General features: G+C 40.1%; 1 protein-coding gene across 11 annotated transcripts in view; it reads right to left on the minus strand.

Annotated features, from left to right (window-relative positions):
* VPS13B (vacuolar protein sorting 13 homolog B) overlaps window positions 1-26,002 on the minus strand; it is a 357,629-nt gene that overhangs the window by 275,123 nt on the left and 56,504 nt on the right. For all 11 annotated transcript variants that reach the window (XR_013393869.1, XR_013393870.1, XR_013393871.1 and 8 more), the window contains exons 14-17: window positions 25,654-25,823; window positions 25,191-25,385; window positions 24,065-24,189; window positions 11,888-12,069 (exon numbers count right to left, since the gene is read on the minus strand). Coding sequence is in view for 7 of the 11 variants with exons in the window: in XM_077932818.1 (XP_077788944.1) it covers window positions 11,888-12,069; window positions 24,065-24,189; window positions 25,191-25,385; window positions 25,654-25,823 (672 nt within the window). In the remaining 4 variants the exon portion in view is untranslated. The remainder of the gene's footprint in view (window positions 1-11,887; window positions 12,070-24,064; window positions 24,190-25,190; window positions 25,386-25,653; window positions 25,824-26,002) is intronic.

A 26,002-nucleotide genomic window follows, 5' to 3' on the forward strand; every position in this document is an offset into this window, starting at 1 on the left:
GAAAGGGATGCCCAGAAGAAAGGGAGAACTTTCTGTTACCTGTTGAAGGACCCTTCTGCCAAAAGCGGAGGAATACAGTGTTTGACAAACATTAACTGGTGGACTGGTGAGTCAAAATAGGTGCCATACAGTGCTTTATAGAAGCACCAGTGTGGGGGTTGACTGTGGCAGCTGCCCCATGGATGGAGCTAGTTGAGGTGTTGCAGACACGAGTTTGAGAGATGCTTCAGCTGGCACTTTCAGTAGAACAGCAGTTCACAGAGGAAAGAAGTCCTTGTCATGATGAAATTGGCCTAATGGCCAGTCATGAAGATATCTATAAACAGCATTGTTCATTCTATGGCCTAGCAAATAGAAATTCGACACATTTTGTGAAATCACAGATTTAGGAATTGAAACAGGAAGCGCATTCAGAATGCCCATAACAGCTTTGGGTAAGATACACAAAATTTCTGTGAAAGTGGCAGGCATATCGGGTTTGTCTGGTTCTCCCCATTCCTGAGATAAAGTGCTATGAATGAGTTGAGGACATTAATAAACTACTGGGTCTAAAAGACTTGTTCTAAGAAAAACCTTGAGTGATTCCCCAAGCCTTATGTCCTCCGCCTTCAGGAATACTGGTAGTCTACATATATGGCTCTATCAGCAAGGCCTTTATAGCTTTACTGAGTAGAAATAGATAAAATTCAGTGTGGAAAAGATGCTTTTGTAATGGCAGGGGGAGATAATGGTTCACTTGACAGTTTGCACTCTTCTCTCCCTGGAGCAAACTTTTACAGAGAAGTCTCTTCCTCACCCCCTCCTGAGATAGAGGGTGGAACTGGAGCTGATAGTGGCTGTTCAGGGAATAGAAAAATATATCCTCTCCTCGTGAATTAGTGTTTAAGTCCTTGGCATGAAGACAACATCTGGACTTGGAAGGAGAAGAACTCCTCTTCCCAGTCCCCATGGAACAGCTGTTTCTTTGACTTCTGTGCCACCTACCTTTACCCCTTCCCATTAATGCGACACTCCTAGATGAGAAACTGGAAGAGTACGAAGGATGAAATGGAGCCATGACCTCTACACCTTTTATTTCTACATCATTTACTGGGGCCTGAGGTATTACATGAAAACTACCTCCCTATTAATCCAGCCTAATGTATCTGAAGAGAATTTTGTTTTCTTTCCTAAAGCTCTGCCTCAAGCTGGAGATTACATCCTTTTTGAGGACTCTCAGTCCTTGTCCATGCCTCCTTCATTCCCTGAAGTGGGAAGCAAAATGGTGCCCATGACAAAAGCCAGAGTTTGACACATGCCTCCCACACATAGCCTACTCTCTCCCTCATGGACATGACTTGGCAAGAAGTTGTAGCAGCCCAACGTTTTAGTCAAAGCAGGGGTGTGCAGGTAATGGAAGCCTTTAAAGTGGAGGAAGAGATGAGAGAGACTGTCCTCCTGCCTGATTCTCCTCAGAAACCCCCACCTGAATCCCAGTGAGCATGAGGGTGGGCTACAGAAGAAGGAGATCAACCCCCTCCAAGGAGTGACAGGGAAACAAGCATTGGCGGGGTAGCAAGAAGTGTGTTGAGCTGTTTTCCTGCTACCTTGCTTGCTTTGGGAAAATAATTGCTGCCATGTGAGCAGTGAGGGTGCCAAGCTGCTCTACTGTTCTCCTCCTTGGACCTGCTTTGTGGTGCTGGTTTGCGGCATGCCACGTTTTAGACACATGCTGCTGTCTACCTCTGTGACTTTGTGGGCCCCATTTTCCACACGTAAATACCTGCTATTCCCACTCAAACACCCTTCTTTGCCTTTCCTAACAACATCAGTAACTGGAATACCAGAAGTGAAGGACGCAATAGGACAAACCACAAACAAAAACAACCCCTTTCCCTACATCTTTCAAGAAAAAGCAGCTGCCCTGTACCCTCAGAAATGGCATGTAAAAGCCACGAATTAACTCTGTTCTTCCACCAAAGGCAGAGTCCAGGCTGGTTCGCTCCTCTTCGGACTGGCCAGTTTTGACCCTGCCTTCCAGAAGAGGAATTAACCCTTTCCTGCATGCTCCACACCTTCGCTGACATCCATAAGATGTTAGGTGAGTAGCCCCAGAGAACTCTCTTCAGTGAAAAGCACTGCTATAAAAATGGGAGCCGCAACTAATCAAGATCTCATAATGGTTTGAATATTTTACATTCAGACAAAAGGTAATGGTAGACTCAGAAGAAAAGCTGCATGATCTATTAAACAGAAATAAATAGGAAATAAAAGATAAGAAATTGCATGCTGCAATGGATATACCTGGGGCTCATTTTAACAGAGGTTGGAAGATATAGAGCAGAAATCAAAAACAGAGCATGTATGGTAAAAGACATTAAAAATCAATCTATATGGAAAAGAGAAATAACTTAAGCTTTGGGGGAAAACCCAAAAAGGGAAGAAGGATGGAGGTGCTAGAGAAAAATGTGTAAAGTGAGTTGAGAAAGGAAAACTAACCAATAAATATTGGATGAAGCAGGAAAGGGATGAGGACTGGTGCCAAGTGTAAAGAAGAGGCCATCATGTATGATAGAGCACATTCTAGGAAACTGAGGACTAGTCCAATATAACAGTGAGGGGAAATTGAAAGTATAAAGAACATGAGCAAGCCACAGATACAATTAGAAAATAAAGAAGAAAAGGGGTGAGGACATGTGGAAGCTTGAAGGGCTTAGGCAAGTCAGAGTGGAAATTTATCAGAGATCCGATTACAGATTAAAACAGTTGAGAAACATGAAAGGAAGCCTTGTACAGTCAGTCTTGGGAACCACAGTGAAACACAATGCATGGGCGGAATTTGGTCCATAAATTACATAGGACCCCAAAGGATTACATCCAAAGCAAAAATAGATTATTATTTAATGAGTAGGAAGAAATTTACCTAGGAAGTCCTTGGATAAATATGCTTAGTGAAGACAAAAAATAACTCATTTGAGGCATTTACTAACTGCAATACTTAATACTTAATAAATAGCCATACCTTTAAAAAAACTGATAACTTAAAGAAATTAATTCCTCACCATATTATTCTATTATTCTAACTATATCTCCCACATCTAGATTCAGACATTGAAATTTCAGGTAACTGGCATCAACCTTATTATCAAAACCACTTAAATACTAAAAGGCCTATTTAATAAAAACATAGAAATGCTTCCATATGTTTTATGAAGTCTTCTCTACCCTCCAAATGAACACATTCAGATTTAGCCTCTGGCTTTGTTTCAGAGAAAACCCATCTGCATAGTACATTGCTTACAGGCACATCTCAGTCATGCAACAGCTATGTGACAGCTCATATATCAAATATAAACTGTACTCAAGGCCACACAACCTTACATACTCAAAGTCTTCCATTCTGTTTAATGTAATCCTAAGAGAGCTCTTATTGCACCTCAGTGCTGATGTCACATGACTTTTGTTGGGAAACAGTTGTGCAACTTAAATATCAAACGGTTCCTAACACAGATGAAAACAATCTAGAAGACAACTCTATTGTGCACATAAATCCTAGAAAGAAGACTCTTTTCTGTGAAACAGGTGCCGAAATGTACAAAGTAACAGCATTAAACAGCCCTTAGCAATACTGATGAAACTCGGGTTCAAGAATAAACTTAAAGTGTTTTGGTAGTAAGAGCCTGGAAATTCTGATGAGCAACAGATCCTGCATTTTGATTCCTACACTGGCTGTAAAAACCAACCTATCTCAAGTTTTAGTCATCCATTCCTTTATAGAGAGTACTGTTAGCAAGTTTCGAAGGCCTGGCCAAAATTATCTCCGTTGAAGCCAGCAAATTCAATATAAACTATCTATCAGAAAGCTGGGGTTATTTATGTTTACAACTCAACAACAAAATACACAGATCCAGACTGACATTAACCCAAGTATTTGGAGGTACACACAAAAGAAATCAATCATTTTATTTGTATGCCATCTTGCCAAAGTTAAAACCATCTTCAAGGCAGCTTCTAGCATTAAAAAATTACATAGCTACAAGCAGTGCTTTTTTTCTGGGGGGACACAGGGGTATGCATATGCCTAAACATTTTGTGAATCTTTGTACTTTTATCCATTTACTGTATTTATTTTTCCCAATTTGAACTATAAAATGGTGATTTTCTTGAGTCAAAATGAGAGTATCTCTAAACATTTTTTTTTAGAAAGAAAGCACTGGCTACAAGCATAACAAAAGTAGTCATAAACAATAAACAAAACATAAAATGTACACAGCCACACTGAACAATTTACACATAAATCTTAAGATCCAAAGTAAAACTACAAAACATTGACATAGGCGACAACTCCTCACCTCCAACAAAAACTGAACAATACCCCAGCCCAAGATTCTGTTCAGCAGCTTCTGCTTTTGTAGCTGGAGTCAGCCAGAACCCCACCCTCCCAAGCCAGGTGGGAAAAGGCCTGCAAGGCAGGGAGCAGGTATTCCAGGACTCATAATCAAGTTGGTCGCCTATAATAACAATACTTTTAACTGTGGAATCATGCACTGCTGAAATTCAGGCAAGCTTACTTGTATTTATTGATGATTGTGATTTGATCACTGATGCTTTGAATATTGCATCATCATCATCAACAACAACAACAACAGTATTCCTGCTTACACGTATGAAGCTAATGAATTTAAATTAGGAGCTTGTTGTTGTTTAGTTGATTAGTCGTGTCTGACTCTTCGTGACCCCATGGACCAGAGCACGCCAGACACTCCTGTCTTCCATTGCCTCCCGGAGTTTGGTCAAATTCATGCTGGTCGCTTCTATAACACTGTCTAACCATCTTGCCCTCTGTCGTCCCCTTCTCCTTGTGCCCTGAATCTTACCCAACACCAGAGTTTTTTCCACAGAGTCTTCTCTTCTCATGAGGTGGCCAAAAATTAGGAGCTACACATACACAATTAAATTTAGGATTACAACTTTGAGAGGGAATCCTGCCCACTGCCCATGAAAAAGCACCAAGTAGAGCAGTTTCAATGAAGTCTAGGATGGCCTCTCTCTATTGCCTTCTATGCCTCCTGTGCACGAGACCCACTGCTGCTCTCATCCAGTTCTTAACACTGAGGCAATCAAAAATCCACTGGGGTAGGGGATGCCGGGAAACAGCAAAATGAATTAACGGTTCAAGGAGCACAGGAAAACACACAATGCTACATAACCAGTAGGGTACTGCTCCCCATACCTAGTAGAATGAGCAGAACTGCAGATCTATTTGCTTAACAAAGCACCCTGTTTCTCTCTTTCACCACAATGTACCACACAATTCAACAATCTCAGTGCTTACTTCTACCAATTTAAGTGATAGCACACACTATGGACTCAACTTTGCATGGGAAAAGGTGACAGGTAATGAAAGCACAGGATTAAGAGTGTGAGAATACTTTTTTGGGGGGGGGAACAGCTGAGTCAGTTTGCCTTTGAAGCTCTTTCTACTGAGAGCATTTGGAACAGCAACTCTTTGAAGCTATCTCAGCTGTCAGCATCTATCTTGGCTCAAGACTACACAGTGTGTATTTCTTGCACAGATTTGCAAGGAAGTTGTGCTTGACTGTCATTTTCTTGTTGCAGTCATCTTAAATCAGCTGTGCTATCTTCAGATTGCTAATTACAATATTTACACTTCACTTTTCTGGGGCATTAATATCCTGGATAGCTAACAAAACACCTAGACTTCCAAGAACTAAATGAAATAAACATTTACAATGGCTTTACAGTAGACAAAAAGGCAGGCAGTTTGCGTTGAAAGTGGCAGCTGCCAAAGTGATCAGTGAAGAAGCTGGGTTCTCAATAATGAAATTTAATTTAATTTTTTTAATTTATATCCTGCCTTTCTTCTACAGAAACTGAAGAAAACTTTTTAAGCATAAGCCCTTTAAATGCTTAAGAACTTGGTTACATGAGACATGGTCTCATCCAATAGCAAAACTGAGAAGGCTTACCACACGTATTCTACGTACAGTGGTACCTCGGGTTAAGTACTTAATTCGTTCCGGAGGTCCGTTCTTAACCTGAAACTGTTCTTAACCTGAAGCACCACTTTAGCTAATGGGGCCTCCCGCTGCTGCCACGCCGCCGGAGCACGATTTCTGTTCTCATCCTGAAGCAAAGTTCTTAACCCAAGGTACTATTTCTGGGTTAGCAGAGTCTGTAACCTGAAAAGTATGTAACCTGAAGCATATGTAACCCGAGGTACCACTGTAATTCCCTATATTTCTTTCTGAAAATCTTGCTTGTGCAGTGTTGCCTATCTCTCCCACTTCCTCCTCTACCTGCAACCCAATTCTGAAAAATACCTGAAGTGTTCATCCAAGTTCATGACAGTCTGAGTAGGAGATCCATTTAAATCACTCTGAGGTATCCCTACAAACTATAGCAGCCAACTCCTAGGGGCCATGAGGGCTTCGGCCCCCCCAATAAAATATTTGAGGGGCTGGGCCCCCGCAAAGTTGATGGGCATTCCCATTCAAATAGAGCGTGTGCACTGCGTCATGTGATCAATTATGTGGGGCAGGGCTTACCTGGGACCCCAACCCCACAATATTTTATTCAAGTTGGCACCCCTGCTACAAACTATTCTGATCACCTCTTTGCTGCTCAGCCAGCAGCAAAAAATCTGCTTCTAAGAGGCTAGGAAATGCCAAGAGTCCTTATGGTGACAGATATCAACCCATACCAACTTCTAGCAAGCCACAGGCAAAACATGAGTTTCTCTGGAATGGCATGCTAAACCCATCAGTGAAATACAGATTTAAGACAGCACAATAGCTCTGAGCACAGGAGCCTATTCAGGGATCAAAACTCTTGGAAGTACAATGATCTACAGGAGACAACGAAACATTTACACATTGCAAGGCTCTTCCATATGTGCTCTGAACACAACCAAGCAATTACTCATGAAAACACAACCCTGAACACAGATTGCACACTGCTTAAAATCAAAACTTGCAGCGCCCAAAATAAGCACCAGTCTTGGCTGTATTATGTGGAACACACATTCCAACCAGTACATTGGAAGGAAATGATTAAAGCTCAACAACCTGCATTACAACTGAACTCAGAAATGTTTTTTAAAAAGAGGAGAAAGAGGGGGAAAGCAGATTTCAAACAGGGGCATTAGAACAGCAAATCACTATATTTCAATCTTTTTCCTAAGTGGTTAAAGAACTATGCAGCAACTCCAAAACCCTTTTTATATGCACACCTGGGAAGAATTCTGAATCCTGTTACTTTCCTCAGCATTACCCTGATGTGGTTTCGACCAGATGTTTAAATGTTACAACATGTACATTTTCTTCTCTTCTTCTAAGGCAAAAGGAAAATAAGAGGAATATTTGACTTCACTCCACAAGAGACCTATTTAATAGTTTGGTGGTTATGTAAGTAAAGGTAGCTTGGCTAAGTCAATGTTGACGACATACAGAATGACATGATCCTAATGAGTTGGAAAATATTGGCTCTCCTGAGATTTAACCAGATGCTACTGCGCTGAGAAAGCTACTGTATTATTGAATTTCATTTTTATGAGGTAAAATTTATTATTCAACCATTAAGGTATCCCACATGAAGTCTTGCATAAAATAGTTTTGCAGTTACTTTCTGGAAAGTAGATTTTATTTTAACTTTAATACATCATTTACATGAAGGATGCAAATGCCTATTTGATCACCTTAAGCAGAGAAATTTAAGGTCTGCAAGCAATTTTCCTAAAAATACCAGATTAATGGAACTGGACTGTCAACAAAATTATGAACTACCTGAACAGTACAAGGAGAGTGCAGCAGCAATTCCAGTTTCTTGAGAAAACCAAAGCATGTGCAACTGCATCTATGCTTTCCTAGCATTCTAGCAGGCCTATTGCCAGACATTTTAAGTGCACTAAATATAACCATTTAATGAGAACTCTAAAACAGGAGATGATAGCTATTATTAAAACAAATAATATTAAACCTAGGTCTTCACTTCGGACATCTTCATCTAGTACCTTTCTGGTTGTACAGATTATTCTAGGATACACATAAAAATAAAGTAGGTTTGTGATAAACAGAAATTTGAAAACACAATGCATAATGCCGGTGGCAATCTTTCGCTGGTAAACTCATTCTGTTGTGCAATGTATGCAGCAAGTATTTTTTTTGCTAAGCTTTCTTCCCAGTTATACAAATAAAATTATGCTACTAATATAATTATTACAGGCAAACCAAAATACAGTGTCTTGCCTAAAGTCACCTAAGAAGTTCAGGGCTGAAACTAAAGCTTGACCACTTCACACTCTACTAATTCAATATACTTTAACTTTCCCGAGATAAATTGATTTTTACTTAGGGGGAAAAAATAAATTTCCATTTTCTACCCAAACGTATTTTAACAGTTGATTATGAAACATAAATGTTCTTCAGTCGTTCTTGTAACTCTGGCAATATATTTATATCCCATTGTATTTATTTATTTCTGAAACGTATGTCCTTCAATAGCCAATCAGCATTCCCTGGGCAAAAATCATTCATTGCTTTTGAATGGTCCTTAGAAAGAGTATTAAAGAGAATTCAACTACTTTTAATTTTTCTTTAGAATAAATTAGTTGGGGGGAAACTGAATGAAAGTCAATAAACTGAAACTTAACCCAGACAAGACTGAGGCACTGTTCATGGTGGTTCCATAGACCAGATGGGTGGGAAGTAGCCTGTTCTTGATGGAGTTACGCTCCCTCTGAAGGAGGAGGTAACTAGGTTGGGAATACTTATGGCTCCACCAGCGTCACTTGAGGCTGAAGGGGCCTCTCGGGCACACCAGCCTTGGCTGGTGGCCCAGTTACGCTCCTCCTATCTGGAGAGGGCTAGCCTAACTTTAAACAAATAAGACCATCCCCACGAGCATCCCACCATTCTGAAGGAACGTTCTTTTTAGCATTCTATTCCATTCACAACACAACAATCGCCCTATCACATTAAGCCTGAACACGGAAAAGCAACACAAATAGGGGACATGGAAGTCTGTAGGGGGAGTAGTTTACCCTACACACACACACACACACAGAGAGAGAGAGAGGGGGGGGGGAGGAGAATGAGAGAGGTCCCTTTGTGTGCCTGTTTCCAGTGTGTGCCTCAGCACCTTGACAACGTTGTGCTAATCTTTTAGAGGGAGGTGGTCAGCTTTGCTGAGGGAAGGAGGGGGGGTCTAGGTCTAGGAGCCACCATTCCTTCCCTCAAAGGCTATCCCCTCAGAGTTGCCATTTTCCCCTTTTCGTACTACACCCTGCACCACATTAAGGACAAAAAGACGGGGGGGGGGGTATCTGCTCATGAGAGGAGTCACAAAGAGCTGCCTTCTTTTACATGCTGTTCTTACCTCTGTGTCTCAAGATTGAAAGGAAAAATGTACAGTGGTACCTCGGGTTACATATGCTTCAGGTTACAGACGCTTCAGGTTATAGACTCCTCTAACCCAGAAATAGTACCTCGGGTTAAGAACTTTGCTTCAGGATGAGAACAGAAATCGGCGGCGGCGGTGCAGTGGCAGCAGGAGGCCCTATTAGCTAAAGTGGTACCTCAGGTTAAGAACAGTTTCAGGTTAATAACGGACCTCCGGAACAAATTAAGTACTTAACCCGAGGTACCACTGTACTGTTTTCTGGAGCGAATAAGGAGCGAGATGACCCATTCGTTTCCACACAAAGCTGCAATGGAGTTTAAGAGGGTTGCCAAGCTTCCACCAAAGGAGAGACACCAGCTTTCTGGCAACAACCTGGCTTTACTGAATGGGAAACTATCCTGACCTTCTCATGACACTTAAATCCAGAAGCCATTTTAAGCACCCACCACAAGGTGCTGCAGCCTACACTCCACTAAGAAACATACTAACCCTCAATTCACTAACAGTACAGTACTGCTTACCCATTTCCCATCAAATTTACTAGGCCTCAGTACTGCAGTTAGGCACTTTTGCCCACAGATGAGGGGAAGGGGGAGCAACTGCTTCAAAAGAGAAAACGCTAATAGGAGCAATGCTTCTCCCATATGCCTGCTCTGAGACACTGAGAGGAAAAAAACAGACTGGAGCAACCACAATGCTGTTGGTAAAATTCTTGAGGTTAAAAAGGGTGAGAAAATAGGAGAGATTCCCTGGAGTGTTATTTTGGGGGGTCTTAATTGCAGCACCTTTACTGCTTCTCTTGGCATCCCAGAGCTCTAGTTGCTGCTGCTGGGTGCCACTTTAAGGCTTCTGGAAGCCACTGGACCAGAATTGGCATGCCAACTCTCCTTCCTCAACCACGTGGAACCTTGGAGCACGCTTGTGGGAGTGTGGCAGCTGGGTGGGTCACACCACAGCCATGGATCTTGGGTGGTCCCTTCATCTCCCTCCCCCAAAGGAGGAGAGGAAAGGGCTCACTCTGTGAGGGAACAACTGCAGGGGGTGTCGTGATGCTGCTCTATTGCTTAGCCTTGACTCCTAGGCAGGTGGAAAGCAGAGGGGGGGGGGAAATAAACCTCTGAAGTAAACTGCTTTGAAACCTATTTTGGCATTAAACAGTATATAAATTAATAAAGAACAGTAATTATGCACAGCCCCCCCCCCCCAATGGTTCTAACTAGCCTCTTTGATTCAGCACAATGGGTGTATTTCTGCTCTGCACACAACTGCGCAAAACCAAGCCAGGTAAGCCACGGGGCAGAGGGTAATCTCTCCTGATGAATGCTGTTTTCTTCTCAGGCTTTTAAAGTGTACGGGTGTCTCCCCACTTATGTGGAGGTTACTTTCCGCACCCCCATGTGCATAAGTGAAATCACATAAAGTGGGGAGCACCCTCTAAAAAGCCTGTAAATGCCTATTTTTCCCTGCTCTCCAGCTCTCTCTCCAATCCAGACTAAAATATCTAGAGTTGAAGCTCTAAAGTCAGCTGGAGGATGTGCAGGAACGCTGCTGCTGCTGCTGCTGCTGTGCTAACCTGCGTGTCAGCTGTTAGGCAGGGAGGCTGAGCAGCCTAAATAAAGTTCTGGTGCTCCTGAGGTCTATTTGGGGCTTCCTATACCCTCACTAGGGTCCCCTTTGGGCTCTGTGGAGGTTCTCCTCATAAGCCACAAGGGCTCTCCAGCTCCCGCCATTTCCTAATATGATTCTATTTCTGGTGCTATGCGTATACACGGTCACACGTAAGTGGGGGGGGGTGCCTGTATTTATTTATTTACTCATTTGTTCAATTTAATACCCGCCCCAACCGCCATGCACAACACAGAAAAGTCCAAGGCAGAGTGGGTGCAATGGCGCATGCAGTGAAAGAAACAGAGTATCTTCCATATTTTTCTTTACACTAAAAGTTGTTTTGCATTTTTCCCAGGCATAACAACAGAGCAAGATAGAAACACATTTATAAGACAGACATAAACATTCCCTACAGCATATAATGCTGTTACAGAAGCCTCTCTTCATACTTTAAAGACAAAACATCCTACCCTCCCTCCAAACATTGCAACCTCTAACATTTACAATTCTGCAACCAATATAATACAGTAAAATATATATTCTGTCCTGGTTCAAGTCACTCCTGGTTTAAACACACTGAACCAAGATTCCAAAGGTTTACATGTAAATTTCCTTAGGTTACTATATTATGACACATCCAAAATGAAGAAAAGCAATTTTAAAAGCATGTAGAAGCTTTTGCAAGGAGTGAAGCCTGGTGACTTCTTAATCTATAAGCAGAAAGTTTCATTGATACTGTATTCAAACTGCTTTTCCAACTAAAATGTATTTAAATGCTGGATTCTAAAGATAAAGTTCAATATATGAAAACTAAAAGCAATACTGTACTGGAGCAGAGATATCAGTTAAGTATACTGGTAAGGGAAAAAAAAGTATTTACCTGATGGTTGAAAGACTTCATTCACTAAAGCTTCATTCACAACTGGTGAACTAACATTTCCAGTATAAGCCCAACTCTGCCAAATAGCTTGCATTAGGAAGGTCTGGGCTCTTGTTGCTTGAATTGTCAGACTTGGAAGCTCAAATATACATTCTTTAACTGCAACATGAGAACGCTTGGACCTAGAAAATACAACAGAAACAAAAATATGATTAAATCTGTATACAGGCTTATTGGCAGAAATGGCAAATGGCAAATCCCTAGGAGAGGCAACACTGGGAAAGCTCACTGAAAACGTGGCTAGTTCATGTTCATTTTATGTGAACTTTAAAAATTTGTGATTTACAACAAACATAAAGCAATAGTACAATTATTTTGCTAAAGATTATACATTGAATGTGAACATGTTCCAAAAATGAATCTCCGAACCTCATTCTCACAAAACCTATAGCTGGTTTGCATTTGAATTCCACAAACTTCCATGTTTAGTTATAACCAGTCTACAATATTCACCTCTTCCCCTGATGTAGACAAGGGGAACAGCATATAACAATTTAGACACTTATTGAACAATTCAAAAGTTCTACACATACTAAGACAATAACACATACTAAGGCAGAAGGACGTCATCTTGTATAAGGGTTCACACTACAAGCAACATGGAGCTGTTGCCAAAAAACATAAACCTATGTCAAGTTCTCTCTCTCTAACACATATTAAACTTACTGTGTTCTTATTTTGTGCATTCTCTGGCCCCAACAGTCACTGATATAGATTGTTCATTGAGAGAAACAGGAATAAATTCTGGTTGAGAACTCTGTAAAGTGATGTTAAAGCCAGGTATCCCCACTGGGATCTAACAGGGAACTCTGTTCTAAACAAACTAAGATCATGGAGCTGAAGCCAGCTTGCAATGGGAGGATGAGAGAACTGAGGCAAGAGCATGTGGGTCCAACCTGGTGTTTATTCCAGGTTTGCTAAACCATGGGGTTGTTACATCCGAACTGGCCCAATATTAAGTGTTATGATACATTATGGAGAGAGAAGTGAAAGGTACAACTCAACAGAGGGCTGCCCTCTCCTCCAGCATGTTTGTATTTATCAAAATGTGCACTTCTACCTCTAGTTCATCAGAAGTTCTCAGAAAATTGGCCCCAAGGTGCCAATTTGCATGGACTAAAACTTAGGCACCATGTTGCTTGTTGCTTCGGGGTCTGTCTGCAAAAAGCTTGTTTTAAGATAAGTTAGTGAGGATTTTAGAAGGCCCATGCCGAAGTCATGAAGCAAAGAGCTGATTGCTAAGAGGCTGAACTCCAAATCAGGAAGTCCTAGAATGAATCTTGCATCTGCCATGAACTCCCTAATAATAATAATTATTATTTTTATTTATATCCCGCCCTCCCCAGCCGAAGCCGGGCTCAGAGCGGCTAACAACAGTAAAATGATAAAACATTCTAAAATCATTTCATTATAAAATTAATTCCAATCAAATTAATGGCAACCATTTGGGCTAGAAGTTCTGTGAGGATTGCCAAAGGAGGAAGTCAGGCTGTGCCCTGGCCAAAGGCCTGGTGGAACAGCTCTGTCTTGCAGGACCTGCAGAAAGATGTCAAGTCCCGCAGGGCCCTAGTCTTTTGTGACAGAGCATTCCACCAGATCGGAGCTACAGCCAAAAAAGCCCTGGCTCTGGTTGAGGCCAACTTAACCTCTCTGTGGCCTGGGACCTTCAAGATGTTTTTGTTTGAAGACCGTAAGTTCCTCTGTGGGACATACCAGGAGAGGCGGTCCCGTAGGTACAAGGGTCCTAGGCCGTATAGGGCTCTGAAGGTTAAAACCAACACCTTAAACCTGATCCTATACTCCACAAGGAGCCAGTGCAGCTGATATAGCACCGGGTGAATGTGATCTTGCAGCGAGGACCCCGTAAGGAGTCTCGCCGCAGCATTCTGCACCCGCTGGAGTTTCTGGGTCAGTCTCAAGGGCAGCCCCACATAGAGTGAGTTACAATAATCCAATCTGGAGGTGACTGTCGCGTGGATCACAGTGGCTAGGTCAGGGCGAGAGAGGTAAGGAGCCAACTGCTTAGCTTGGCGGAGATGAAAAAATACCGCCTTTGTTATAACTGCAATCTGCGCCTCCATGGAAAGGGAGGTGTCGAAGATTACACCCAAACTCTTAACGGACAGTGCTGGCACTAACTGTGCCCCCGCAAGAGTTGGAAGTTGCCCCCCCCCCCCAATCCCATATCGTCCCGACCCAGCCAAAGGACCTCTGTCTTTGAAGGATTTAACTTCAACCGGCTCCCACGTAACCATCCAGCCACAGCTTCCAAACATCTGATCAGTGTGTCTGCGGCCGAGTCAGGATGGCCATCCATCAACAGATAGAGTTGGGTGTCATCGGCATACTGATGGCAGCCCAACCCAAAACTCCGGACAAGCTGGGCGAGGGGGCGCATAAAGATGTTGAAAAGCATCGGGGAGAGTATCGCACCCTGAGGCACTTCACACTCCTAGGTGGCCAGTCTCTCTTAACTTGTCAATAATAATACAACGTTTTGCAAGGATTCCTATACAAAGAGATAAAGTATGTGAAGTGCTTTGAACACTTGAAATTCATACATATGCTATTTATTTATCATTAATTATTACTTCTGGAACAAGCAGATCTTGGTATAAACTGATCGCAGAAGTATCTGTGGCTTTGCCACTATAGCGCTTTCAGCAAATGTTAAAGACGCAGCCCTTACCGTGCCCTTTGACACCTGACACGTATTTTCAGGTTCCACCTTATTCCTGTGGTTCTGTTCTGTTTGGACCGTTTAAATTTTTATACTGTTGTAACTTGCCCTGGCAGCTGCTGATGAAGGGGAGATTTTTGTTGTTGTCATTAAGAATCTATACCATATCTGAAGTGCAACAACTTGAGATTCCTAATCTCAGGGTTGTCGGTTGGAGCTCCACGTTGGGCAAAAGATTCCTGCAAGGCAGGATCCCTTCCAACTCTGCAGTTATTTGATTCTAATCTATTATTCTAATTCAAATATTTTACGTAGTTGTGTTTTATTGGACCAAATTGCTCTTCTCAATATTGAGCAGACCACATAGTGGGAATGTAAAGTGTCATGAACTAAGCATGGACGTAAGCAATGACAGAGAATCTCCAAATTCCAAGGAAGCATTTTCATGAAAATAAACGCACGTGGGTTTTAACATCAGTAGCAATAACAACTATTCATAATGCAGAATCTTTGAATAACTTTATTTTAAAACAAGCCTCTGGTTTGATGTGAAATACAGCTACTGTACTGAACTACAGTGACGTTTAAACTTACAGCTTTCACATAAAAAGTTCCCTGATGGCTAGTAACACTGTATTAAATAAAAAAAATTAACAATATGCAAATTTTAAAACTTACTGTATTTTTAATACTTCCTTTGGGAGAAAGATACTGATTTTCAGTGAATGGGGAGAACTTAAAGAAAATATTACACACTCAAAAGCAGGACATATACAAAAAAATCAGTACATTCTACTGTACCATATGTGCAGCAAATGTTCCTGAAAGGATTTTTTTTAGCTTCAACTGCCTTTAGATGAAAAGCTATTTTATAATTTTATTATAACTGTTTTGAAATATAAAATTTTGAAAACATTTTCCTGTAGTCAGAGTAAAATGCAAATGAATGTAAGAATGCTCATCATCATGTCAAACAGATCTCTCATCTTTTTATCTTTAGTTTTGGTAATGTTTTGCTATGAATTTGTTGTAACACCAGATTGTTTTAAAAGGTATTTCCATTTATTGTCTATAAAGCATCTGTTTCACAACTTCTGTCCTTAAAAATGGACCTTCAACATATGCCTATTTAGCAGAACAGATTAAAAAACTATCAATCCAATTATTATTCTTTAGGGTGAAATAAACCTTAGTAGAGCCAAGGGAATCTGCCACTCATTAAAGCCGAAGTTGGAACATTTCCAGTATAAATTTAAGGAAAGAAGAACATGCAATGTTTGCCATGCTTTGGCATGGAATTTCTTTTAAAAAAAGATTCTGTCCTAAGTGAATTACTTTAAAATTCATTTGTTTTTCTCTCCAACTTGCTTACCCTGATGCAAGTTGCCTTAAAGAGTTTAGATAAATCTGACATACTGCTAAAGCAATTCTAATCCCTGTTCTTGAATGTGAAAATGAATTGACCCTCTATGTGAAGGGACTAATGTAACCAATCCATGCAAGTCCACAGGCTCGCTGTGAAATATTAGCAATGTGTACCTTTAGAAACAGCAACCCATTCCTTTAAAATCAACACCTCATAGTGATTGAATGAACATAGCAGCGAACAGCTGGCTCCAAAAGTTTATACAGAGTCCCCAAATGTAAGACTGGAACCTGCCAAGTATTTCCAAAAATTAATTTTTTTTATTACTCATATCCTGTACAGTAAAATAAGATTAGTTCATTTTTTCCAACACAAGACCAGTAAGCTGCTACCAGAACCTAGTGATGACTTGGGGCCAGGGTGTGTGTGTGTACGTTGCTTTTTTAAAAATGGATACATTTCAGTTGGCACTTAAACAATTGATTAAAAAATATTTTTAGCATGCTTAGCTCTTTGGAATAAGAAATATTTGCAAGTATACTGATAGTGGTATTGATCATTTAGTTAAAACACCAACTTCATTTAACCAATCAGTTACACATGTCAGCAGCCAAATAATGTGCATCACTTCCGGTACAGTCACAAGGCTGTTTGTTTTTCCTTGCCATCTTTGAAGTAATATTAATTTAAATTTAATAGCAGTAGTGGTGGTGGTGATAAAGAGAGATATGCAAGTCTGCCATTTTTTACTTATACCCAAGCACATATGGATAGACCAACACTTTGGAATACAAATGTCACACTTAACTTTGTAAATCCAACCACAATTTCCCTTACCACTCTCAAACAACATGTACCTTACAGTTTTCAAGGATCACTAGTGAACAGGTTCTTTTGCTACAAGAAGAAACATGCTCATGATTTTGTAACATAGAAATTATGGACAGAACATCATGTCTTTAAATTAAATATACATGTATATATGCACTTTTTATCTACTTTCCATATAAATCTGTTCATTCAGGGTAACAAATTGGCATTAAAGACTGACCCATGTATACGAATCACTTTTTCTATGCCAATAAAGGAGACTGATTGATTGATTATTGACTGATATAGGATCCAACTATTAAATACCAATGCCAATTAATAAAATTATAACGTTGTATCGTTATTAGTAGTACTGCAGTGTTATAAGAGAGAGGGTGCAGTGCTCCCTAGATGAAATATTTGTTCGCAAGAATACTTACTGAATGGTGTCAACTAGGTGTAGTGGGAACAGTTCAATTCATTTAAACTAAGAACTTCCCCAACCATATAGAACAGCCTTCACCAACTGGTGCCCTCTGGGTGTTTTGGGTTACAACTTGCATTAGTCCCAGACTGTGCTAGCTAGGGCTGATGGGAACTGTAGTCCAAAATATGTGGAGGCCATCAGGTTAGCAAAGGCTAATATAGAAAGAGCAGGAAGAGATCAAATTTTAACAGCAGAAGGCATGTGTAAAAGAGGGGTGGGGAACCCTCCCATGCATAGTGCCGATTTCATTCCACAGCAAATATCCCAAATGGTTTAGGCCCAGTCTTTTAGTAGCTCAGCCTGGCTAAGGAGAAAAGCATTCAGGCAGAGATGCTGTAGGGAGGCAAACACTTAAGGTGGGGAAAAGATTCTGAACACTTCCCAACATATTTCTCTTGTTGTTAAAGGCAGGCATAACACCATTTCTAATACTGTTTCATGAGGAACTAATATGGTTTGGCTCTTAGAGGAGCTTGATGGGTAAGTTAACTAAAATACATGTCCACAATTGAAAATCCACATGGATATTTCATGAAAGGGGCTATTGCTTCTGGCTCACAAATCTATTATCTATTACAGTTCTCCCAATACAATGGTGTAGAAAGTGGAGTCCCTCAAGGATCAATATTGCAAACTGTGCTTTTTAACTTGTTTATTAATGATCTAGAGTTAGGGCTGAGAAGTAAGAAGTTTGCCTATGATACCAAATTGTTTTGCATAGTTAAAACAAAAATAGATTGTGAAGAGCTCTGAAAGGATCTCTCAAAATTGAGTGAATGGGCAGCATTTTTAATGAAATAAGAAAATGGCAAAAGCAGTTCAATGAAAGGAAATGTAATATGATACACACTGGGGCAAAACTATATAAATTTCACATATACCCCCATGGGGTCTGAAGCTAATGGTATCTGACCTGGAACAAGACCTTGGGATTGTAATGTACAGCTTGATTAAGATGTCTACCCAGTATGTGGCAGCTGTGAAAAAGGTAAATTCAATGCTAGGGATCATTCAGAAAATGACTGAAAACATTATGATAATGCTGCTATAGAAATCTATGGTGCAACTGTACATGAAATATTGTGCATGGTTCTGGTTGCCTCACCTGAAAAAGAGATATTGTAAAGCTGGAAAAGGTTCAGAAAGGGGCAACCAAAATAATAAAGGGGATGTAGCAACTCCCCTATTAGGAAAGGCTACAAAGTTTGGTTGCTTTTTGGTTTAGAGGAGCCAGTGTGGTGTAGTGGTTAAGAGCGGTAGTCTCGTAATCTGGGGAACTGGGTTCGCGTCTCCGCTACTCCACATGCAGCTGCTGGGTGACCTTGGGCCAGTCATGCTTCTTTGAAGTCTCTCAGCCCCACTCACCTCACAGAGTGTTTGTTGTGGGGGAGGAAGGGAAAGGAGAATGTTAGCCGCTTTGAGACTCCTTAAAGGGAGTGAAAGGCGGGATATCAAATCCAAATACAAATACTTTAGAGGAGGAAAATACATGATGAAGGTGTAAAATTATACATGGAGCAGAGAAGGTAAATCCAGAATTTTTATCCCTCTCTCACAGTAGTAAAGCTCAGGGGCATTCAGTGAAGCTGTATGTTGGAAGATTCAGGATAGACAATAGAAAATACTTCTTCACACAGCATAAAATTAAGCTATGAAATTCAATCCCAAAAGAGGCAGTGATGACCACCAACTTGAATGGCTTTAAAAGAGGATCAGACAAGATTAGCAAAAACATCAGTGGGACACATTTCTAACTAAATAGATTTAGGATAAGGAAGCAACTCAAACTAAAAAAGGGAATGCAGTAGAATATGCCACCATTCAACCAATTAGTTTTATGAAAAACTGTGTGCCACTATGAATATACTGATTTATATTATACTACCACTATGAAATAAAAACGGTTTTAGGAATCTGGTGTGAGAGCAGCTTCACATTTAACATGGGGAGACATCTCAGGGAGACCAAAAAACATTTTTCCAACTGTGTAAATGTAAAAGGTTAAAAGGTAAATGACTCCTGGATGGATAAGTCCAGTCAATGGCGACTATAGGGTGAGGCACTCGCCTCGCTTCAGGCCAAGGGAGCTGGTGTTTGTCTACATACAGCTTTCCGGGTCATGTGGTCAGCATGACTAAACCGCTTCTGGCGCAACGGAACACCATGATGGAAACCAGAGCACATGGAAACGCCATTTACCTTTCCGCCGCAGTGGTACCTATTTATCTACTCGCACTGGTATGCTTTCAAACAGCTAGGTTGGCAGGAGCTGGGACAGATCAACGGGAGCTCAATCCGTCACATGGATTTGAACCACTGACCTTCCAACTTGTACACCAGTACCAAAAACATATTTTGCAACACCAAGCATGTTTTACCTTACAAACCAAACATTAAAAACCTAACATACGGCATAATCCTAAGAGAATGATATGATCATTTGGCTATAACAACTGGAATATTTGGTTTTCTCAAAAATATTCAAATTATCAGACCTGGACATTCAGATTCCTTATTTCAAAGAATAATACTACACAATAACAATGCACAGTAAAGCCAGAAGCTGTAGTCTCAGAGGAAAAATTACTGTAACTCTATCTGCTATGTGAGACCAGGAGAAAATGTTCAAGGCTGCACAGAAAAACAAAAACCTGGAATCTGAGGATGAGGAAGTAGTCTCTCTTTTCTGGGCTTCAGTCCAGCAACAGCAAGCAGAAGATGACTACTCACTGAGCTAAAATTTGTGAATGAACCTAAGAAACATGCACTCTTAGCTTTCCAAACGTTAAGAAAAATAAAATAAGACCAACTAAATTTTAACTGATGGTCCTTACTGATTTTGGAAGATTCCATAATTACTTTAAGTGTGTTGATATATTGTTTATCAATATTGAATTTGCAGTAGAAAATGGTGTAGAAGTATTTATAAGTGTTATAAATGAATAAAATAATAAATATAAACTTATGGTAATTTCTTTATGTAAAGTATAAAGGTAAAGGTACCCCTGCCCGTACGGGCCAGTCTTGACAGACTCTAGGGTTGTGCGCCCATCTCACTTAAGAGGCCGGGGGCCAGCGCTGTCCGGAGACACTTCCGGGTCACGTGGCCAGCGTAACAAAGCCGCATCTGGCGAGCCAGCGCAGCACATGGAAACGCCATTTACCTTCCTGCCAGTAAGTGGTCCCTATTTATCTACTTGCACCCGGAGGTGCTTTCGAACTGCTAGGTTGGCAGGCACTGGGACCGAGCAACGGGAGCGCACCCCGCCGCGGGGATTCGAACCGCCGACCTTTCGATCGGCAAGCCCTAGGCGCTGAGGCTTTTACCCACAGTGCCACCCACGTCCTATGTAAAGTATACTACCAAACAATTCCACAGATCAGTGAGATAGCCTGGAATGGAACGAAAAAATGTATTTGATTAAATATATGATATTGAATAGTAATGGAGTCTTTAATGTGACATAGATATGCAGTAGCATCTTGAAAGACCAAACGCTTCTGCCCTGGAATGTTTAATTCAGCATTCCTCAGCATGTGGAACTAAAGCTGAATAAGACTGATATGTAACAAGGTGTGGGGATCACTTCTCAACTGCAGTTGGCATCACTGTGATGAACCTAGGCTGCGTCTTTTAAAAGTTTAGTCAAAAGATGTTCAATTTTGGAAGGACCCAAGCTTCATTTCAAGAGAGCCAAAAGCCTATTAAGCACCCTGGACATGTCTCTTCCCTGTGACAATTGAGAATGTTTCCTTGGAGAAACAAAAAATAATCCAATTTTTTACTCAGATGTTCCCTTGTCATTATGTATTGGTAGGTGTAATGTACCGTATTTTTCCCGTGTATAAGACGGATGTATAAGATGTATAAGACGACTCCTATTTTTTGAGCCCAAAAGTAAGAAATAAATATTTTAAATATTCCATGTATAAGACAGCCCCCAATTTTAACCTTAAAATTTTTTTGGGGGGAATATAGTCTTATACATGGAAAAATACAGTATCTTGAAATTTAGTTCTCTCTGGGAAGACAATTCTCATGGTGGTACTTTACTTCTCTTAAGCAGCAGCGCTCAAATGGCTTATGGGGCAGCAACTCTCTTGCCTGCAAAATACGTACTTAATGTTTGAAAATTCAAAAATATAAAATGTGGAATTAGTAAGGCAAGTGTTATCATTCTGACAATGAAGTCATATCTGTAAACATATTGTTCTGAGATACTTGGTATATCTTAGCACTGAAACCTATAGTAGCAAGTAGTACACTTTATAGAACTATTTTTTTCTATGCTGATTTTAAAAACAAGTTAATATTGCTCCTTTCTAATGACGCTATTTCATCTAGGCAATGAGGTATGTTATCCAAGTTTTTCAAATACAGTTTGAAAAGCGCAAATATTACAGTAATACCATATATTGGATGTATATCGCTTGGAATTATTTTTAAACAAGAAAAATGAAAGCTATTTTGCAGATTTATGTCAGAAATAAAGTTGAGATTTTCACTGCTAATTCAAAACATACTACCTAGGGGATTCCATAACAGTTCATAAAGTGTCTTTGTTTTTAAAAACTATGACCTGTTGTGTATATAGAACATATGTATCATCAGATGTGTGCACTTTAGGCAACTCTGGAATGCGAAATCTCAAAATCCAAATAAAGCAGGTGCTATAATTTTTTGGGAGGAAAAAAAGAGTGGAAGTTTAATGACATTACCAGGTTATTCTACCAGACTAGTTCCCACTCATTTCATGACTTCAATGAAGCTCTCAGTCCGCATGCTGATTTCGATTTAGTTCAAGTGCTATTTGATGTATTTCATCTGGTGTTTTATTCACTTCATACTGCACTTCATTTAACAATGTGGCTGCAGTATTCATTTGTTTCTACTTCATTATCCTCAAATTATTATATTTTGGTCTTAGTTTACATTCTTAGTACAATTTAATGTTTGTATGTGTGTTTGTGTGCATGCACACACACATTTGTGCATGCATATATTAAAAGGCAATGATTTAATCCAGTTTAATCACTGCACTAGCTACAAACGTCAGGTTAAACCTTTTTTATATTAATTTCTCCCTCTGCTTAACTAATGCATCTGTTACAGCTTGGGAATGTTTTTCTCCATTGCACTATTCTTACTAACTTTAAAATACCAGTAACCACTATGAATTAATCATTCATATACATATATTAGGGACGCGGGTGGCGCTGTGGGTAAAACCTCAGCGCCTAGGACTTGCCGATTGCATGGTCAGCGGTTCGAATCCCCGCGGCGGGGTGCGCTCCCATCATTCGGTCCCATCGCCTGCCAACCTAGCAGTTTGAAAGCACCTCCGGGTGCAAATAGATAAATAGGGACCGCTTACCAGCGGGAAGGTAAACGGCGTTCCATGTGCTGCGCTGGCTCGCCAGATGCAGCTTGTCACGCTGGCCACGTGACCCGGAAGTGTCTCCGGACAGCGCTGGCTCCCGGCTTATAGAGTGAGATGAGCGCACAACCCTAGAGTCTGGCAAGACTGGACCGTATGGGCAGGGGTACCTTTACCTTTACCTTTATACATATATTATTGATTTATAAAAACAGATTTCTATGTGACTTTTCATGTGCATACCAAAGCAGTGTACAACATGACTAAAACACTATTATATTAAAACAATCAAAATAGAAGTAAGAAATCACTTAGCACAGTAAAGATTGGCAAAACAAGCCAGCAATCTATAAACACCTGGGTAAACAAACATGCTACATGCACACACAGATCCATGTATGTGCAGTGATCTGAAATCCACTGGAAAGTAGTTTTTGTATTCATACACATCACAAGAAAGATAAATACTATTTTCAGCTTTGACATAATTTCAAAAACTTGAATGCATGAAGCATTTCCTTTACTAAGAAAAGTAGCTGAATGGAAAGCAATCACTTTGAATTAATTAATTGGCTCCAATGAAACAGATGAGCAAGAAAACAAAACAGGTAGTATTTGTTCAAGTGTAAACTGCTACTATTTGTTCAAGTTCAAATGTGGTTATTGGTCATTATACAGAAATAGTCCATTGAATATCTGATATTGTAACAGAACTTACAGCAGAATTTGTCCACAGACCTGAATGGACAAAGCTTTTGCTCAATAAAACAAGAAGAACTATCCAATGAAGCAAAATATGACAAGACTCATACAAAATATGAAGAAAATGAGGCTGCGGCCAATGAGTACACTGCAAGATTTTTGTGACAGTTATGAAAATATGGCAAAGTACTACTAATATCTGGATTAAAATATCATTCACAGATGCTGTGAGTAAGGAACACACACATCTCTCTAGATTACTTAAGATATTGCTGCAGCTGGCATCAGCCCTCAGGGCTAAGGGATACTCTGTTGAATGAGAAGAGACATCTTCAACACATTTTTCTTGGTGTCAACCTATAAGTTACGGTATTCATTTCAGAACAAATGAAAACAAGTCTATAGCAATATCCATGCATTAGTAACAAACATTTTGGTCTAAAATTCTAACAAGAAAAAGAACACTTTTGGTAATGGTAGTCTAAGCAATATGGTCAGAGACCGCAATATTTAAAACATATTAATGCAGAAAATTAATAAACAGAAATTGTATATGTGTATGTGTGCATGTATCTGTATCTAGAGAAAGGGAGAGGCATATAATATAATGCAGTACAGTACAGTAAAAATAAAAATGTACCCATGATGCACCCACACGTAGAGTGCTTGTGAATATAAAGCATTTAATACTCACCAGTAGTTAGGAAGTTTAAGCATTTTGCCATAAACAGCAGTACTGAATGGAGAAACAACTGAAACTGGTGAGTTGTAAGATCCATTAATATCCAGTGATGACAGCCCTGCCTGAAAACCAAATATCTGAAACAAACCAAAACATCAAGCTGTACAGTAACAAAAAATATCAGTACAAATTATTTTACTTTAATATAAACCAATGTCAATTTTGAGCCAATTGTTTTTATCCCCAAGAAAAATATAAGATAGAAAATTGTGTTTCTATAAAAACACACACAATTTATATCACAGGAACAGTATGTCCTGCTGATTTAAAACAACTGACTAAACATTAACAAATCTAAACCACAATGAGTATTATAATTACATGATATTATCATGATGTCAGTAATAACAGCGCAATCCTAACAACCCACATTGATGGCTTGTGGGGGGTGGCAGTATAAGCTTCTGCTAGTAGAAAGGAGTGCCATGGCAGTTTTCCACCATGGTGGAGGCAACAGGTTTGTCCTAGCAGACAGAGGGCTGCTGCCAATAGTAGCTGCAAAACAGGGGGGCTTCTGCTTGGGATGATGATGATCATCATCAACATAATCATCATTAAAAATTTCTACACCACTCTTCATCAGAAGATCACAGGGCAGTTTGCAATATAAAAACACAAAAGTACATACCATAGTAACAAAACAAAAGAAGAGGAAAGTTTTTGCATGGTGCCTAAAGTTATGTAATAAAGGCACCAGGTAAGTCTCCCTGGGGAGAGCATTCCACAAACGGAGCCACTGCGGAAAAGGCTTTTTAGTGTGTTGCTTCCCTCCAGACCTCTCGTGGAAGGGGCACACAAGGTCAGGTCTCGGATGCCAGAGCATTTGAATTTACTGTATCCAAAGCCCTGCTGTTAACCCGAGAGACCTGATCCTTGAGTCCTTGGTTGCACAAGCTTGGAAATGTTAACAGAAAACCAGCACCACCCGTCCATCAGGACTCGGAAGGTGGTGGATGATCTGCCACTCCTTTCCACTCTGCTGCTTCCCTGCCAGAATTAGGATCACTCTGTAATAATGTTTCTGAGAAGTCTTAGCAATTTTCAATGAACTAAAAAAAAAGGATTGAAAATGTTTTACCTTAAGATAGCAGTGTGAGTAACAATAGTGAAGTAAGTTATCAGATGGCTGGCTAAGGCTGCTGACGGTCTGCACAAGCTGTTCAGCATACATTGGCATGGAGTGTTCCAGGGCCATTTTGTCCACCAGTATTTGGATACAAGGCAGAGGACGCAAAGGCTGAAGGTTTGTAGTATTTAAGAGGCTGCTTGAACTCTTCAGGGAATATAGTAGGGGGAAAATACAAGCCAAATTAATGTAACACCCCATACATTTAAAAATACAGCCCAACATTTCCAAATCTAACTTTTAAAAAAGTTTCATTCTAAATGTTTGCACAGTCTGTTTTTTTTTAAATCACATCTATCATGTATGCAAATATATATAAACACTAAATTAACCTATATGAAATAAGCATATGTAACTGACTGGGTGCATATGTTTTAATTTCAAATATAGTTCATGATAGACTACATTATAGTACCTTTTGTCCCATGATAACAGGCAACAAGTGGCCCAGCAAGTTGAATTCAGCCATAGGTATTGTCACAGTGCACTTCAGAATTGTGAAGTTTGTGATCCGAGTTGGAATATATTCTTCCAAAGCTGCTACTTCTTCTGGGCTTGGCATAGCTTTAGTTCCATCTACAGAATCTGTAATAAATTATAATTACTCAAATTCAACGTAATTATCAATGGGGCTGTACATAGTCTTCCATAATTACTACTATAACTATTATTTTCTTTTGATCACTCTGTGCTCCTCTAAATGTCAAAAGGGCAAAGAGATTTCCATTGTTGCATTTCTAACAAGGAATATCAAACTGGCTCTC

The sequence above is a fragment of the Podarcis muralis genome, chromosome 8 (assembly GCF_964188315.1).
Source record: "Podarcis muralis chromosome 8, rPodMur119.hap1.1, whole genome shotgun sequence".
NCBI classification, from domain to species: Eukaryota; Metazoa; Chordata; class Lepidosauria; order Squamata; family Lacertidae; genus Podarcis; species Podarcis muralis.